Source organism: Tachyglossus aculeatus, chromosome X1 (assembly GCF_015852505.1).
Source record: "Tachyglossus aculeatus isolate mTacAcu1 chromosome X1, mTacAcu1.pri, whole genome shotgun sequence".
Taxonomy (NCBI): Eukaryota; Metazoa; Chordata; class Mammalia; order Monotremata; family Tachyglossidae; genus Tachyglossus; species Tachyglossus aculeatus.
Window position 1 is genome coordinate 18,748,819 of NC_052101.1, and position 13,530 is coordinate 18,762,348.

At 47.5% G+C, this 13,530-nt stretch overlaps 1 protein-coding gene across 1 annotated transcript in view; it reads right to left on the bottom strand.

Annotated features, from left to right (window-relative positions):
* Positions 1-13,530, bottom strand: part of TRAM2 (translocation associated membrane protein 2) — a 102,488-nt gene that overhangs the window by 24,735 nt on the left and 64,223 nt on the right. Inside the window, exons 3-4 of the mRNA XM_038740207.1 lie at positions 2,185-2,294; positions 86-202 (exon numbers count right to left, since the gene is read on the bottom strand). Of these exons, the coding sequence (XP_038596135.1) occupies positions 86-202; positions 2,185-2,294 (227 nt within the window). The remainder of the gene's footprint in view (positions 1-85; positions 203-2,184; positions 2,295-13,530) is intronic.

The following is a 13,530-nucleotide window of genomic DNA, read 5'->3' on the forward strand; positions in this document are numbered from 1 at the left end:
GCCAGCACGGCTCAGCCAAGTTAAGGCCCCACAACATGGGAAAGGCCACCTTCCTACCCCGATAAAGAGCCACCGACGGTCTCACCATCACAATTATGTAGAAGCACCAGATTGAGGAGCTGAGATGAAAGGCTACCAGCTGCCCAGATTCATTGAACTTGCTGTGTTTGATCTTGGAGAGATGAAGCCGCCTGTTGATTTTCTACAGCAAGGAAGAAACGAAAACAAAAACAGAATTTACTCACCGCCCACCCACTCGCACATCCCATTTCAAAGAGGAAATCCCAATTAATTTCCCCCACGGTCGCTGCCCCAGGGGACGGCTCTGTGGCCAGCTTCCGCACTATGCCAGCCTCAAGAGAAGCTAAGCGGAGGCAGCCAAGAGGCTGAAACGTGTTGTCTCGCCACTCTCTCTTTCAGACTCCATTGAGCCTTTCAGAGCAACTGAGGGTGGGGACTTCGGGACGTTTGGAAAGAAAAAGCAAGGGACCAGAAGTCGAACTTAAGTCCTCAACTCGGGGACAATGACGCGTGACTCCAGTTGACTCTGTGGGACACGATTCAAAAAAGAGTTGAAGGAGGGGAAGGGGGAATCAATCAATCGTATTTATTGAGCGCTTACTGTGTGCAGAGCACTGTATCAAAGCGCTTGGGAGAGTACAAAATTACCAAGTCAGTAGACACATTCCTTGCCCACAGTGAGCTCACAGTGGGCAGGGGGTGGGAGGGGGAGACATGCATTAATAGAAATAAATAAATTATGGATACAAACATAGGCGCTGTGGGGCTGAGGGAGGGGTGAATTCAAGGAGCAAGGGTGACGCAGAAGGGAGTGGGAGAAGAGGAAATGAGGGTTTAAGTCGGGGAAGGCCACTTGGAGGAGATGTGCCTTCAATTCATTCATTCATTCATTCAATCGTATTTATTGAGCGCTTACTGTGTGCAGAGCACTGTACTAAGCACTTGGGAAGTACAAGGTGACAATATATAGAGACAGTCCCTACCCAACGGCGGGCTCACAGTCTAGAAGGGGGAGACAGAGAACAAAACAAAACATATTGACAAAATAAAATAAATTGAATATGTACAAATAAAATAGAGTAATAAATACATAAAAACATATAAACAGGTGCTGTGGGGAGGGGAAGGAGGTAAGGCGGAGGGGGTGGGGAGGGGGAGGAGGGGGAGAGGAAGGAGGGGGCTCAGTCTGAGGCTTTGAAGGTGGGGAGAGTAATTGTCTGTTGGCTATGAAGAAGGAGGGCACTCCAGGCCAGAGGAAGGATGTGGGCGAGGGGTCGGCGGTGAGATAGACGAGATTGAGGTGCAATGTGAGCATTAGAGGAGCAAAGTGTGCCTGCTGGACTGTAGTTAGAAAGCAGCGAGGTGAGGCAGGAGGGGGCAAGGGGATTGAGGGCTTTAAAATCAATCAATCAATCAAAATCAATCCATCAATCAATCAAGCATTTATTGAGCACTTACTGTGTGCAGAGCACTGTACTAAGTGCTTGGGAAGTACAAGTCGGCAACATATAGAGACAATCCCTACCCAACAGTGGGCTCACAGTCTAAAAGGGGGAGACAGACAACAAAACCAAACATACTAACAAAATAAAATAAATAGAATAGATATGTACAAGATAAATAGAGTAATAAATATGTACAAACATATATACATATATACAGGTGCTGTGGGGAAGGGAAGGAGGTAAGATGGGGGGGATGGAGAGGGGGAAGAGGGGGAGAGGAAGGAAGGGGCTCGGTCTGGGAAGGCCTCCTGGAGGAGGTGAGCTCTCAGTAGGGCCTTGAAGGGAGGAAGAGAGCTAGTTTGGCGGATGGGCAGAGGGACTGGGGGCATTCCAGGCCCGGGGGATGACGTGGGCCGGGGGTCGACGGCGGGACAGGCGAGAACGAGGCCTAACGGTGAGGAGATTAGTGGCAGAGGAGCGGAGGGTGCGGGCTGGGCTGGAGAAGGAGAGAAGGGAGGTGAGGTAGGAGGGGGCGAGGGGATGGATGGACAGCCTTGAAGCCCAGGGTGAGGAGTTTCTGCCTCATGCGCAGATTGTTTCTGTTGTATGCGGGAAGCCCAAAGCGAGACCCAGCTCGGAGCTGAAGAGAGCCACGAGGTTCCGGCATCCCCCCGACCCCCGCATCCCCCCAGTTCAGGGCCCTTGGGGTGCCACTCACATCCAGGATGTATTCCTGGACCACAGCGTGCAGGATGACGGCGATGAAGATGTAGAAAAGGATGGTGACCAGGTCCTTCAGCCCGTAGTGATACTGAACCGTCTCACTGTCTGGGGAGGGAAGAATAATAATAATGATAATGAATAATAATTAGGATGTTAGAGAAGCAGCGTGGCCCAGTGGAAAGAGCCTGGGCTTGGGAGTCAGAGGTCATGGGTTCGAATCCCAGCTGTGTGACCTTGGGCAAGCCACTTAACTTCTCTGTGCCTCAGCTACCTCATCTGTAAAATGGGGATTAAGACTGTGAGCCCCACGCGGGACAACCTCATCACCTTGTATCCCCCAGCGCTTAGAACAGTGCTTCACACATAGTAAGCGCTTAACAAATACCATCATTGTTGTTATTATTCATTAAGTCAGTCATATTTATTAAGCACTTACTGTGTGCACAGCACTGTACTAAGCACTTGGGAGTGTACAATACAACAGCACAATGGACACATTCCCTGCCCGCAGTGAGCTGACAGGCTAGAGGACTGTTAAGCGCTTACTATGTGCCCCCTCTAGACTGTCAGCTCACTGTGGGCAGGGAACATGTCTACCAACTCTGTTATGGTGTACTCTCCTAAGCGCTTAGTATAGTGCTTTTCACACAGTGAGCGACCAATAAATACCACTGATGGATTGATCACCAAACATCATCATCATCATCATCAACCATATTTATTGAGCACTTACTATGTGCAGAGCACTGTGCTAAGCGTTTGGGAAGTACAAATTGGCAACATATAGAGACAGTCCCTACCCAACAGTGGGCTCACAGTCTAAAAGGGGGAGACAGAGAACAAAACCAAACATACTAACAAAATAAAATAAATAGGATAGAAATGTACAAGTAAAATAAATAAATAAATAAATAAATAGAGTAATAAATATGTACAAACATATATCCATATATACAGGTGCTGTGGGGAAGGGAAGGAGGTAAGATGCGGGGATGGAGAGGGGGACGATTATGATCCAGACCCGTGCTTTTTCCACTAGGCCCCGCTGCCTCTGTGGTGCTTCACCAAGGCACTGAAGGCAAACCTAATGATCACATACCCTCAGTTCCATTTTCCAACTCGCCAATCACGTCACTCCATAGGACTGAGAACTGTATGGCACTGTCCAGACTAATAATAATGATAATTACTAATAACTGTGGTATTTGTTAAGCACTCTGTGCCAAGCACTGGGGTAGACACAGTACATGCAGAGTGTACACAGTCCCTGTCCTAAGCACTTAGTACAGTGCTCTGCACACAAGTAAATGCTCACAGTCCAAGTACCAGTCAATCATATTAACTGAGCGCTTATTGTATGCACGACACTGTACCAAGCGCTTGGGACAATACAACAGAATGGGTAGACGTTCCCTGCCCAGGGAGCTTACAGTCTAGAGAACAGGTACTGAAACCCCATTTTACAGATGAGGAAACTGAGACCGAGATAAATTAGGTGTTTGACCGGGATTTGACTCTCCAGTTTTCTTAGCTTGATGGGAATATCGTGTGAGTCTTCTTAGCTTGATGGGACTATCACGAGGGTCATGATCGAAAGGCTTACTGGCATCTAGATGTCTTTATTACCTGATGGGAGGAGCTAATGGTGCTCTTCAAAGAGCCAGACTGAACATGTCTGGCTCACCTAGCTGCCTGAAAATAAGATGCTTGCTGACTTGTCCCAAGGGTCTTCTCAAATACTTCTCCCCTCCAGACCGTAAGCTCCTTATGGGCTGGGGAAGTGTCTGTTAATTCTGTTGTATAATGCTGTGCATATAGTAAGCGCTCAATAAATACCACTGATTGATCAATAGGACGGTAAACTGACAGGCCTAGAATTGCCAGGGTCACCCCAGCCGTGACCTCCACTTTACAGGGATTTCCCCTATTTTTCCCCAGTTCCCCAAGTAACAGTCAATTCTGTAAGTACCGCCGAACGCACAACTCTGCTCCTTGACTTCATGCAACTTTCACAAACACACTTCAGCCATTTTAATAATACTCATGGCATTTGTCAAGCGCTTACTATGTGCAAAGCACTGTTCTAAGCGCTGGGGAGGTTACAAGGTGATCAGGTTGTCCCACGGGGGGCTCACAGTCTTAATCCCCATTTGACAGATGAGGGAATTGAGGCACAGAGAAGTGAAGCGACTTGCCCAAAGTCACAGCTGACAATTGGCAGAGCTGGGATTTGAACCCACGACTTCTGACTCCAAAGCCCGGGTTCTTTCCACTGAGCCACGCTGCTTCTCCGTTGTCTTCTTCTAGTCTGGTTTCCCACTCTCCCACCATCAAATAGCTCTGGTTCGGCTGGTCAAGGAGACACAGGTGACCGATCGTTGGTCATCTTTCCACCATCCTGCCCGTCCTCTTAGGTGCGTGCGTGTGTCGGGGTGGGGGCGGGAAGGGCATTTTGGTCTTTTTGCTCCTCCTCCTCTGCCTGTTTCCGCCTCTCTCTTGCAATCAGTTCCTCCTCCCTCACTTCTGCTTTCCTGATTTTGGCCCTACATAAGCGTGCTTTGTCTCCTTCTCCTCCTCCTCAGGGAGTTGGCCCCATTCCCACTTTTTTGTGGTTTGCCCCCTAGCCTTTCAGGCCTTTAAAGTTCTGGATTTGGCCAACTTGGCATCTTGCTGGTCTTTTTGAGCTTCCTATGCACTGCCACGTCCCCGCGGTGTCTGAACTGTTTATTCCACGCTGGGGCTTTTGGAGACGGCAGTAATAGGCGTCCTTCTTACGAGATCTTCCCTCCCCAGCCCCTTCATGTGTTGAAATCTGCCTTTCCTCAAGTTCACTTTCTTTATCTGATTGGCTTCTCGCCTTCCTTCCCTTAGGTTCTTCAATCATCTCGTGGTTGCCTTCCGGCCAGGGCTTCTGCAAAAATGGAATTCTATAGTTCATTCATTCATTCAGTTGTATTTATTGAGTGCTTACTGTGTGCTAAGCGCTTGGGAAGTACAGGTTGGCAACATATAGAGATGGTCCCTACCCAACAGCAGGCTCACAGTCTATACTTTCTCCTTCCCTAATGTGAAGAGGGTTGAGAAGGGAAGCAGTGCGGTCTAATGGATAGAGCATGGGCCTGAGAATCAGGAGGACCTGGGTTCTAATCCTGCCACTGCCACCTGTCTGCTCTGTGACCTCAGGCGAGTCACTTCACTTCTCATTCATTCAATCGTATTTATTATTATTATTATTATTAATAATAATAGCATTTATTAAGCACTTACTATGTGTTCTAAGCACTGGGGAGGTTACAAAGTGATCAGGTTGTCCCACGGGGGGCTCACAGTCTTCATCCCCATTTTACAGATGAGGGAACTGAGGCTCAGAGAAGTTTATTGAGCGCTTACTGCGTGCAGAGCACTGGACTAAGCGCTCGGGAAGTACAATTTGGCGTAGTAGATAGAGCCCGGGAGTCAGAAGGTCATGGGTTCTAATCGCGACTCCGCCACTTGCCTGCTGTGTGACCTTGGGCAAGTCACTTCACTTCTCTGGGCTTCAGTTCCCTCATTTGTAAAATGGGGATTGAGACTGTGAGCCCCACGTGGAACAAGGGACTGTGTTCACAACCCGATTTGCTTATAACCACCCCAGCGCTTAGTACAGTGCCTGGCACACTGTAAGTGCTTAGCAAATAACATTATTATGCTTATTACATTATTATGTTTGGGAGAGTACAATATAGCAATAGACACGATAACAATAATAATAATAATAATTTTGGTATTTGTTAAGTGCTTACTATATGCAAATCACTGTTCTAAGCACCGGGGAGGATACAAGGTAATCAGGTTGTCCCATTTGGGGCTCACAATCTTAATCCCCATTTTACAAATGAGGTAACTGAAGCCCAGAGAAGTGAAGTGACTTGCCCAAAGTCACACAGCTGACAAGCGGCGGAGCCGGGATTTGAACCCATGACCTCTGACTCCAAAACCCGGGCTCTTTCCACTGAGCCACGCTGCTTCTCCACAACAAGTTGGGAGGGGCCTTCATTTTCCAATCATTCATTCATTCAGCTGTACTTATTGAGCCCTTACTGTGTGCAAAGCACTAGAGAAGCAGCGTGGCTCAATGGAAAGAGCCCGGGCTTGGGAGTCAGAGGTCATGGGTTCTAATCCCGGCTCCGCCACTTGTCAGCTGTGTGATTTTGGGCAAGTCACTTAACTTCTCTGGGCCTCAGTGACCTGATCTGTAAAACGGGGATTAAGATTGAGAGCCCCACGTGGGACAACCTGATTACCTTGTATCTCCCCCAGGGCTTAGAAAAATGCTTGGCTCATAGTAAGTGCTTAACAAATGCTATGATTATTATTATTATCATCATCATCATCATCAATCGTATTTATTGAGCGCTTACTGTGTGCAGAGCACTGTACTAAGCGCTTGGGAAGTACAAGTTGGCAACATATAGAGACAGTCCCTACCCAACAGTGGGCTCACAGTCTATTATTATTATTGTTATTATTATTATTATTATTATTATTATTATTTATACTAAGTTCTTGGGAGAGTACAATACAGCAATGAACAGACACATTCCCTGCCCACAACTAGTTTACAGTGTGTCCCTCAGAGGCCTGAGGAATAAGGTCTGGTGCCCTACTAGGAAGGGTAATGTTAACCCTTTTACCACCCATTCTATCATCAATCGTATTTATTGAGCGCTATGTGCAGAGCACTGTACTAAGTGCTTGGGAAGTACAAATTGGCAACATATAGAGACAGTCCCTACCCAACAGTGGGCTCACAGTCTAAAAGGGGGAGACAGAGAACAAAACCAAACATACTAACAAAATAAAATAGAATAGATATGTACAAATAAAACGTACAAACATATATACATATATACAGGTGCTGTGGGGAAGGGAAGGAGGTAAGATGGGCGGGTGGAGGGGGGACGAGGGGGAGAGGAAGGAAGGGGCTCAATCTGGGAAGGCCTCCTGGAGGAGGTGAGCTCTCAGCAGGGCCTTGAAGGGAGGAAGAGAGCTAGCTTGGCGGATGGGCAGAGGGAGGGCATTCCAGGCCCGGGGGAGGACGTGGGCCGGGGGTCGATGGCGGGACAGGCGAGAGCGAGGTCGGGACACCACCACTGTATTAAGAAAAAAAAATGAAGTATCGGAAGTACAACAAGCCAGACGAAGTGTGGCAGTATCATTTCCCAGCCTTCCGGGCGGCCTCTTTTTCTACGTCAGTCGTGCTCTCTAAGCCAAGAAAAACCAAGAAGGCGGTGCTGTGTGCTAAGCACATGCTCCCTAACCTGTGCTGACACGGAAGCTCCGTCCCCCGGATATCCATTAGCCCGCCAGCTCCTCGGGGGCAGCGGGGCTGGGGTCTGTGGTATGTTCACAAGCAGCCAGGACAGGGTTCAGATGAAGACGGTGGCCTGAACCTTTCCATTTGGCCAAGTTTCCTGCTGCTCTCAAGGAGAAAACAGCCTTTTGATGACTGTGTATAAAAAACAACCCCTGGAAAAGCTCACTTAGCCGCCTCTTCGATACTTCTGGTGTTCATTCATGCTGTAGGGACAAGGCTGTCTGAAAGTTGAAGGTCCGGGAACAGGCCCCGGATTTCTCCTCAGGAGGAGAGAAGGGGCTGCCGTTTCCACTGGCTACTCATCCCCTTCCTTTGACAAACACCACGAGTCCTTTAGTTTGATGTTTCAATCTTTAAATAATAATAATGATAGTGGTATCTATTAAACGCCTACTATTTGCTAAGCACTGTACTAACTAACCCCTGTGGTAGCTACAATACAGAGAGGACACAGTTCCCGGCCCACAAAAAGTGCACGGTCTCAGTGGGACAGGCACATTTTTTTTTCCTTTTTCCTAAGCTATTTGTGAAGTGCTTACTATGAGCCAGGCACTGTACTAAGCACTGGGGTAGATACAAGCTAATCAGCATGGACACAGTCCATGTCCCACATGGGGCTCACAGTCTTAATCCTTATTTTGCAGGTGAGGAAACTGAGGCACAGAGAGGTTAAATGACTTGCCCGAGGTGACACTGTACTAAGCACTGGGGTAGATACAAGCTAATCAGCATGGACACAGTCCATGTCCCACATGGGGCTCACAGTCTTAATCCTTATTTTGCAGGTGAGGAAACTGAGGCACAGAGAGGTTAAATGACTTGCCCGAGGTGACACAGTGGGCAAGTGGCGGAACTGGGATTCGAACCCAGGTTCTGTGATCTTTCCAGGCTGCTCCTGTCCAAGATTCCTCGAAAAGTGGCCCAAGTAAAAGCAGACACTTTAACATCTGAAATGCTTACAGACACCACAAACAACCAAGGAAGAGTGGTTGGACTGGAGGAGAATTGTTAAAGGATCCAAATTCCAAACTTCTGTGACTGTTGAGTTCAACTCTTCTTCAGACGTAACATTAAATAGGGAATTTACTAAGTTTCATTGGTAATTTCCTTTGGCTGTAGGGGTATGAAGGGGTAAGGAGACCAAAGCCCGCCACGTCTGCCAGAAACAGAATTCATTGATTCATTCACTCAATCGTATTGACTGAGCGCTTCCTGTGTGCAGAGCACTGTACTAAGCACTTGGGAAGTGCAAATCGGCAACATATAGAGACGGTCCCTACCCAACAACGGGCTCACAGTCGAGAAGAATCATCATCAATCGTATTTATTGAGCGCTTACTGTGTGCAGAGCACTGTACTAAGCGCTTGCACTTAGTACTAAGCGAGAAGAATGAATAGTAGTAGAGGGCTGAGGCAGCCGGGGTAAGAACTTCAATATTGGTGACCAGAAATTAAATACTGCCCCCGCCTCACACACATACACCCCCCCTCCACTCGTCCCCTCTCTTTCCCTCCTTCCTTCCCCTCCGACAGACTAAAACCCCTTCAGGAGATAAAGACTTTCAAGGTCCATTTTTTAGCCTGTTGTTTCAGACTTCCAAGTTTTCCCTAATCACTTACCCTCCCTCTTCCCTCCGTCTCCTCCCGGCCTCCCTTCCCAGCAGTCTGGGTTTGCTTTTCCCACCCAAGTCTGCCAAGTCCCAGATTCACAGCTCCAGGTGGAGGAGAAAAAAACCCAGCCCTCAACCAACCAATCCACAGTTCCCCCAGGGGCATTTCAGCATGGCTCAGTGGAAAGAGCACGGGCTTTGGAGTCAGAGGTCCTGGGTTCAAATCGCAGCTCTGACAATTTTCAGCTGCGTGACTTTGGGCAGGTCACTTCACTTCTCTGTGCCTCAGTTACCTCATCTGTAAAATGGGGATTAAGGCTATGAGCCCCCCGTGGGACAACCTGATCACCTTGTAACCTCCCCAACACTTAGAACAGTGCTTTGCACATGGTAAGAGCTTAATAAAATGCCATTATTATTTCCTGCATAAGGGATGAACTGCCCAGAGAAGCAATGTGATTTAGTGCATAGAGTCACTTCCATCCCTCCTAAGCCTTTTCCCTTCCTAAGTTTTCCATCCCTCCTAAGCCTTTTCCCTTCCTAAGTTTTCCATCATAGTCATTGACCTTACTATCCTCCCCGTCTCTCAAGCCTGTAACCTTGGCATCATCCATGTTGCCTTGCTCCCCTTCTACCCATATAATGAACAGGTCACCCAACTCTGTCAATTCTTTCTTCACAACATTTCCAGAATATCCTTCTTCCTCTCCAACCAAATGGAGAAGCAGCGTGGCTCAGTGGAAAGAGCCCGGGCTCTGGAGTCAGAGGTCATGGGTTCAAATCGCGGCTCCGGCAATTGTCAGCTGTGTGACTTCACTTCTCTGGGCCTCAGTTCCCTCATCTGTAAAATGGGGATTAAGACTAGGAGCCCCCCGTGGGACAACCTGATCACGTTGTAACCTCCCCAGCGCTTAGAACAGTGCTTTGCACATAGTAAGAGCTTAATAAAATGCCATTATTATTTCCTGCATAAGGGATGAACTGCCCAGAGAAGCAATGTGATTTACTGCATAGAGTCACTTCCTTTCTCTGGGCCTCAATTACCTCACCTGTAAAATACGGATTAAAAGTGTGAGCTCACTGTGGGACTGTGTCCAACCTGATTAACTTGTATCTACCCCAGCACTTAGAATAGTGCTTGGCACATAGTAAGTGTTTAACAAGTACCATGATTACTTATTATTATTATTCTTTGGGGACTGGGGAATATAGGGAGGCGGCCCCAGGGGTGAGAGAAGATATCTGTGAGAGGAACATTGAATCCCAATAAAACAGAAAGGGGAGCAAGCTACTAGCAGGAGCCAGAATCATCATCATCATTACAGTATTCATTAAAACGCTTACGATGTGTCAAGCACTGCTGGGGTAAATACAAGGTGATGACGTTGGTCATGGCCCCTGTCTCACATTCATTCATTCATTCAATCATATTTATTAATAATAATAATAATAATAATAATAATAATAATAATAATGGCATTTATTAAGCGCTTACTATGTGCAAAGCACTGTTCTAAGCGCTGGGGAGGTTACAAGGTGATCAGGTTGCCCCACGGGGGGCTCACAGTCTTCATCCCCATTTTACAGATGAGGGAACTGAGGCCCAGAGAAGTGAAGTGACTTGCCCAAAGTCACACAGCTGGAATTTGAACCCCTGACTTCTGACTCCAAAGCCCGGGCTCTTTCCACTGAGCCACGCTGCTTCTCCTTACGCTGCTTTATTGAGCACTTACTGTGTGCGGAGCACCATACTAAGCGCTTGGGAAGTCCAAGTTGGCAACATATAGAGACGGTCCCACCCAACAGTGGGCTCACAGTCTAGAAGGGGGAGACAGAGAACAAAACAAAACATATTAACACAGTAAAATAAATAGAATAACATAGGACTCATGGCCTTTCTCCCCAGTTTACAGATGAGGGAACTGAGGCTCGGAGACGTTAAATGCCCAAGGTCACACAGCGGAGCCGGAATGAGAACCCCAATCTTCCCTCTCTGCTGGGTCCCCCATGCCGTTCAGTCCCTGAACAGTTGATTACTTTTAAGTGTTTTAAAAACCCAAGATTAACAGAGCTGTTATTGTGATGGAAAGTTTCCCATGAGAAGCTTATTTTCCCCCGCAGTACAGTACGGTATTTACAACGCAAACATTGGGGCCTTGGGCTCTCGTTGAAGGGGTCCAAAATGAAAAGGGCCAGTCTGCTGCCATTGTCCCCTTCGTGTTTACCCTTCGCAGACAAACTGTGTGCTTCGGGGTGGGGCGGGGCGGGGAGAAGAAAAACAAAAATAACCTCTTGGATATTAAAGAAAAGTGGGTACCCAAGGCAACTCGGAAGTGGTGAGTCTGAATCTGGTGTCAGATCGCTTGGCTCTAAGCCTTGGCATATAGTAAGCGCTTAACAAATACCAGCGTGGCTCAGTGGAAGGAGCCCGGGGTTTGGAGTCAGAGGTCTTGGGTTCAAATCCCGGCCCCACCAATTGTCAGCTGTGTGACTTTGGGCAAGTCCCTTAACTTCTCTGGGCCTCAGTTACCTCATCTGTAAAATGGGGATTAAGACTGTGAGCCCCCCGTGGGACAACCTGATTGTCTTGTAACCTCCCCACCACTTAGAACAGGGCTTTGCACATAGTAAGCACTTAATGCCATCATTATTATTATTATCATTATTATTATTATTATTATTATTATATCTGGGCCCTGGTTCACGTGGTGGTGGGTAAAGGGGATCTTGGTTCTCTAGGCAGTTTTTCTGAGGGGCCCAGGCATCTTCTTTATCAATCAATCAATCAATCAATCGTATTTATTGAGCACTTACTATGTGCAGAGCACTGTACTAAGCGCTTGGGAAGTACAAATTGGCAACACATAGAGACAGTCCCTACCCAACAGGGGGCTCACAGTCTAAAAGGGGGAGACAGAGAACAAAACCAAACATACCAACAAAATAAAATAAATAGGATAGAAATGTACAAGTAAAATAAATAAATAAAGGGGAGATGTCCTCTCTAGTAAGCTTGTTCTATAACGGAGGTCTACCAACTCCGTTATAGTGTACTTTCCCCAGCGCTTAGCACACGTTAAACGCTCAATAAATACCCGTGATTGTCTGACTGATCTTGCCGCTGCTGGAGGATCAAGAGTCGAGACATTGGTCAAATCAGGCCGTGCCAAAGGTGTGGTGGGAAAGATTGCGGGAATGGAATTAAGTCGGTCCAAGCGGAATAACTCCGGAAACACCCAGTGAAGAGAAATGGAGTGAGTGGACGGGAGACTAGCAGCCGAAACGGTCCAGGGCAGGTCAGGGTTCTGCTCTGTGACCTTGGGTGAGTCATTTAACTTCTCTCTGCCTCGTTTACCTCATCCGTAAAATGGGAATTAAGACTGTGAAGCCCCATGTGAGACACGGACTGTATCTGACCTGATTAACTTGTATCTACCCCAATACTTACACAGTGACTGGCACACAGTAAGTGTTTAACACATAACTATAAAGTACAGCCAAAATAATAATAATAATAATGGCATTTATTAAGCGCTTACTATGTGCAAATCACTGTTCTAAGCACTGGGGAGGTTACAAGATGATCAGGTTGTCCCAGGGGGGCTCACAGTCTTCATCCCTATTTTACAGATGAGGGAACTGAGGCACAGAGAAGCGAAGTGACTTGCCCAAAGTCACACAGCTGACAATTGGCAGAGCCAGGATTTGAACCCATGACCTCTGACTCCAAAGCCCGGGCTCTTTTCCACTGAGCCACGCTGCTTCTTTGCAAAAGACAAAACCTGAACTATTTGGGACACTTGCCGGGCAAACAGAATTACCATTTTTTAAATGCAGGAAGGAGCTCAGGGGAGGGAGGAGAAGCAGCACGGCCTAGTGGATAGAACAGGGGTTTGGGAGTCAGAAGGACCTGGGTTCTAATCCTGGCTCCGCCATTTTTCTGCTGGGTGAATTTGGGTAAATCACTTCACTTCTCTGTGCCTCAGTTTCCTCATCTCTAAAGTAGGGATTAAATCTTACCAATTTAAACCGTGAGCTTCTTGGGGGACAGGGACTATGTCCATCTGATTATCTCGTACCTTCCCCAGCACATAGGACAGTGCTTGACACATAGTAGCGTGGCTCAGTGGAAAGAGCCCGGGCTTTGGAGTCAGAGGTCATGGGTTCAAATCCTGGCTCCGCCACTTGTCAGCTGTGTGACTTTGGGCAGCTCACAACTTCTCTGTGCCCCAGTTACCCCATCTGTAAAATAGGGATGAAGACTGTGAGCCCCCCGTGGGACAACCTGATCACCTTGTAATCTCCCCAGCGCTTAGAACAGTGCTTTGCACATAGTAAGTGCTTAATAAATGCCATTATTATTATTATTATTATT